General features: G+C 42.0%; 1 protein-coding gene across 1 annotated transcript; it reads right to left on the bottom strand.

Annotated features, from left to right (window-relative positions):
• Positions 1–2,617: 2,617 nt before the first annotated feature.
• Positions 2,618–4,896, bottom strand: LOC106011542. The gene is made up of 3 exons (XM_013081592.1): positions 4,822–4,896; positions 3,804–3,911; positions 2,618–2,979 (listed from the first exon to the last, which is right to left on the bottom strand). Exons 1-3 carry the CDS (start codon positions 4,874–4,876, stop codon positions 2,765–2,767), a joined length of 378 nt encoding a protein of 125 aa, XP_012937046.1. The 5' UTR covers positions 4,877–4,896; the 3' UTR covers positions 2,618–2,764.
• Positions 4,897–5,000: the final 104 nt, after the last annotated feature.

Here is a 5,000-nt window from a genome sequence, read left to right as displayed (position 1 = left end):
TGTTTGACACTTGTTTATGATGTAGCATAAAGTCAAGATCTCCTGCAAAGAAATGGCGGCTTATATTTGATTTTTCTTTGTTTGTTTGTGTGTATGTTTGTTTATGTGTTCGTTCGTTTGTTTGTTTGTTTGTTAGTTGGTTGGTTTTCTTGTTTGTTTGAGTAAAGTAATGCACATCAACGCAACAAAAGTCGTTTACTGCTTGGGAAAAGTAAAAAAGAAAGCTAGAAACAAGAGAAGGGAACAAAAGAAATAGGACTTCCAAGCGTCACCCTTCAACGAACCAGTCATTATACAGAGGCAGCAGAAAAAGAAAATGACCTAGTGCCATCCAACTACTTACACAAACATAGACAATAAAGGAAAAGATAAGAAGTGTAACATACAAGTCCCCCCCTCCCCCCCCCCGGTAAAACTCCACCAAACCAAAGAGGCAGAAAGGATAGAGGGAAAGAATAAGTATTTCCGATCCAGCGGCCATTTGGGTTCTAGCCCTTCGGTCTGTCGATATGGCAAAGAATTTACAGGTTTTCATCAGCTGTGCTTTGTCACTGTATAGAGAATTTCCGATGTCTGGGGAGGCAGGTAGGTAGGTGCTACGCAGGTCGCAAAGTGCAGGGCAGTTAAAGAGGTGGTGTGGCACTGTTTCATCCTTGCAGTCACACAACGGGCAGTCGGGAGGGGTATCCTTGTCAATCCTTTTAAGGTAGGAATTTAGTGGAATGTGTTGTGTTCGCAGGCGAAAGATCGTGACTTGTTCTCTTCTACTCAGGGAATTTAGTGCATCTTTTGAGTTGGGGCTGTCATATGCGCAAATACAGTTCTTCCAGTTTTGCCCATTGCCCATCCATTCAGCCACGGTTCCCTGGTGTTGCATTTGATGATGTTCTTGGCTGTATGTTGTGATACTGGGTTGTGAGGCTGTGTTTGTGTTGCTCCCTTCTTGGCAAGGGTGTCTGCTCTGTCGTTTCCTGGGATGTTGCTGTGGCCAGGTATCCACTGTAGAGTCAGGTCGACGGCATAGGTCTGTATGAAGGTGTTGATTGTTTGAGCCATGGATAGGCAGACTGGGCTTTCGAAATTCATGTTTTCCAAAGCTTGGAGTACCAACTTTCCGTCTGTGAAGACACCAACACAAATAAAAACAGGGAATCAGTAGCACCTTCCATCCACCCACCTACAAAAACTGACACAAAAGACGGGGAAAAAAAGAAGAAACCCCGCCAGTAGAACAGCATAAAAACAACAGGAAATGAAAAAAAATAAAAACTACCAGCGGTGACCTCTAACTTCACTATCCATCCATACAATCAGAAACAACAGAAGGAGAAAAAAAGAAGCAGGACCTTCCAATGATGCCCTCTCAACAACCTGTCAAACGTCTGTAGAAAAAAAAGCAGTACCAAGACCTGGAATGCTTTACCAAGTACTTTAAGAGAGATCAAATCTTTTGATTCATTCAAATGTCAGCTGAAGTCGTTTCTGTTTTTAATTTAATAAGATGAATATTTGGAGTGATTTTCTTTTAGTCAGAAAAAAAGTTTTATGCTACAGTTGTACGTTGCACTGTCAGAACCTGTGTACTTCAATCGAGGTTGAGCGCTATATAAATGTCATTTATTATTACCATATTATTATTATTACTACTACTGATTGCCTTGATTTCAACATAAAGCCGACAGCTCGATTCTTCCATTGACAGATTACTCTTTCAACGTAGGTGTTTTTACGACCACATCGACACAATGTACATAATTTAGGAGTCGGGTTTCCTACCCTGCCTATCAGGGCTAATCCGGGTCGAGAAGAATACAGCAGAATGACTGAGACAGTCGAGAAAACGTTCCTTACTGGGGAATCAAACTAGGATCTCCGAACTGCGACAGCGAAGTGCTTGATCACTTCACTACGGACGCGAATGACAATACACTGTTCTGTCCGGTTTGTTTTTGTTTGTTCTGTTTTTGTTTTTTTGACGTTATTTTCCCAACATTGTGAGAAACAAACTCGTGTCTTCTGCGTACAACGTCGAGGGGCATAACCACTACACTAGAGAGTAACAAAGATGTAAAATAATAAGCTGTGAGAAGAAGAACAAAAAATACGTTGACACATTTATTGCGGTAGTCAAACCAGCGCCTATGTCTTTGTATATGTTCAACAAAACATTTTACTAGATCGTCATGACAAAACCTGTGAGCTAGCTACAAGTAATGCCAACTTTGGGAAAGGCCAACTTAGTGTTTTGTTTACTTCTACTATAATGATAACATTAGAAGGCATAATTTTCTCTGCGATTTATAAATCTTAATGTCCTTAACGAAATATTGTAGGATAAAAAGAACCAAAACCAAAAAAAAAGGAAAAGCAAAAACTTACATAGCTGGATGACTGTAAAGGAAAACAATTTTTCAAAATGACAACCCAAAAAGATGAAAAATTACTCGAGGACTTAATGATGCTGAACTGTGGAAAATTCAAAATCTGCAGCATTTTAAAAAAAATTAACATTAAAAAAAAAACAACCCAAAAGAAACAACAACCAACTGAACAAAAAACACCCTCAAAAGTATGTAGATATCTTTACAACAAAAAGACACAAACAAAAACATGATAATTCAGCAGGAAAAAAAAACTGTTACAATAAATTACATATGTTTCTGGTGTTGCAAGAGTTTGTACTTTGTTTCGTTCTGTCTTTATTTATTTTCCCGCGCAATCAGTCAAGGCAGGGATACTGTCAGTTACGTCCCTTGCAGGACGATCAGCCCAGGGTGTCTGGCAGTCCCAGTTCCACTCTGAAGGCGTCCTGCATGGTCAGCACCATGCTGTGTCCATCAAAGCAGGTGTCCTGGTTGTCACATGACTGCATGAGCAGCTGCTGGGTGGCTGAGTCGTAGGAGTAGGTGATGGTGTGGAAGTGGTTGTTCACGTTGTCTGTCTCTCTGTGCAACACGTCACCGGCTTGAAGACCTTCCCCTGAGGAGAGAGAGAGAGAGAGAGAGAGTGGGGGAGGAGGGAGGTTAGTAGGGGAGTGAGTGAGTGAGTGAGTGAGTGAGTGAGTGAGTGAGTGAGTGAGTGAAGTGAGTGAGTGAGTGAGTAAATGAGTGAGTAAGTGTGTGTGTGTGTGTGTGTGTGTGAGAGAGAGAGAGAGAGAGAGAGAGAGAGAAGGAGAGAGAGAGAAGGGGTGGGGGAGGGGGGAGGTTAGTAGGGGAGTGAGTGTGAGGGTGTGTGTATGTGAAAGAGAGTGAGAGAGAGAATGAGAGAGAGAGAAAGAGGGGGGGGGGAGAGGTTAGGAAGTTAGTGGGGGCGTGAGCCAGTGAGTATGTGTGGGAGAGAGAAAGGGAGGAGATTAATGAGTGAGTTAGTGGGTGAGTGAGTGAGTGAATGTGAGAGAGAGAGAGAGACAGAGACAGAGAGAAGGAAATTAGTGGGTGAGTGAGCTAGTGAGAGGGGGGGGGGAGAGGGGGAGACTGCCTTAATACCTATCTATCTATCTATCTATCTATCTATCTATCTATCGATCTATCTATCCATCCATCTATCTATCTGTCTATCTATCTATCTATCTATCTATCTATCTATCTATCTATCTATCTATCTATCTATCTATCTATCTATCTATCCATCCATCCATCCATATATCTATCTATTCTATCTATTCTATCTATTCTATCTATCTATCTATCTATCTGTCTATCTATCTATCTGTCTGTCTATCTATCTATCTGTCTGTCTATCTATCTATCTGTCTATCTATCTATCTATCTATCTATCATGTATCGATCTCTCCGTATACTCACACTCGGCAGAGGTGATCACAATGGCGTGTTTGTGCACGCCCACAGGCTGAGCGTTGGACAGTGACGTGTACAAGATGGCGGTCCACTGGTCGTTCCCTTCGTCACCGCCTGGAGTTTGGGGGGGGGGGGGGAGGTGGTGGTGGAGGGAGAGGCGTTAATTATAAGTATATGTGAGGCATCGTGGTGGAATCAGGCGCTCGTCGTCAAAATAATGATACTGAAGAAAACAGCATTTTTCCGCCGTTTTGGAAATTATTTTCGAATTGTTGTTTTTTTGGCTCAATACCTTTTAAGTCCATGTACATATATATTTTTGTGTAGATTTTACTGGGGAAAAAACGTCGATCAAAGGACTCTCAAGCTATGGAAGTTACCAAACTTTGGCGGCCATTTTCTCGATAATTTTACATCTGAATCAAGGTGACCCTTTCTTCTTCAATCACACTTCTATTCAACATGGATATTTTTTTTCACCAAAGGAGGGCAAATGAACAGGCTTTAAGATGATACCAATAACCCAATGTGTCCTAAAATTTATGAGCGACTGATTCCCCCACGTCGTGACAAAGACATTTTTTCTCAGGGGGAGGGGGGAGGGTTTTTTTTTTAGCTTTAGTAAGAGTTTTACGGCACTTGCAATACAATAAAGTCAAATAAGTGTCGAAGATTAGAGGTGTTACAATAGAGTAACAAACATTTAAAAAGAAGGAGAAGAGATAAAGACGATTGTTGTTTGATAGGAAAGAAGGGGCGAACCTCACCAGAGCACCCTCCAACCACCCACTGGAGAGGGGGTGGGCTAGAGAGGAGACAGTAATGAGGGGTGGGTAGTGGGTATGGAGAATGGGAGAAAAAAATGTGGGGGCGGGGAGGAGGCCAGAGAGAAATTTGAGATGAGAAAAGTATAAGACGAAGAAAATGATTTGGGGGGGGGGTTAGTAGATAAAAAATAGTGATGAGTAGTATGGGAAGACAGGCAGACAAACAGACAAACAAACAGACACATAGACAGGCATACCAATTCCAGGATCCACTTCAAACAAGCCTCTATTAGCCTGTATGTCCATCACCATAGTCCTCAGTGCCTGCAATTCTTTCCTAATTACCCTTGTTGAAGACAGACAGACAGACAGACAGACAGACAGACAGACAGACAGACAGACAGACAGACAGACAGACAGACAGACAGACAGACAA

This window comes from Aplysia californica, unplaced genomic scaffold (assembly GCF_000002075.1).
Source record: "Aplysia californica isolate F4 #8 unplaced genomic scaffold, AplCal3.0 scaffold00137, whole genome shotgun sequence".
NCBI lineage: Eukaryota > Metazoa > Mollusca > Gastropoda > Aplysiida > Aplysiidae > Aplysia > Aplysia californica.
This window is presented reverse-complemented; position numbering and strand designations above follow the sequence as displayed.

Coding starts and splice junctions, on each gene's coding strand:
- LOC106011542 (XM_013081592.1), bottom strand. CDS start 4,876: ATGGTGATGGACATACAGGCTAATAGAGGCTTGTTTGAAGTGGATCCT. Junction 3,912..4,821: donor TGAAGTGGATCCTGGAATTG/GTATGCCTGTCT, acceptor CCCAAACTCCAG/GCGGTGACGAAGGGAACGAC. Junction 2,980..3,803: donor TGTGATCACCTCTGCCGAGT/GTGAGTATACGG, acceptor CTCTCTCCTCAG/GGGAAGGTCTTCAAGCCGGT.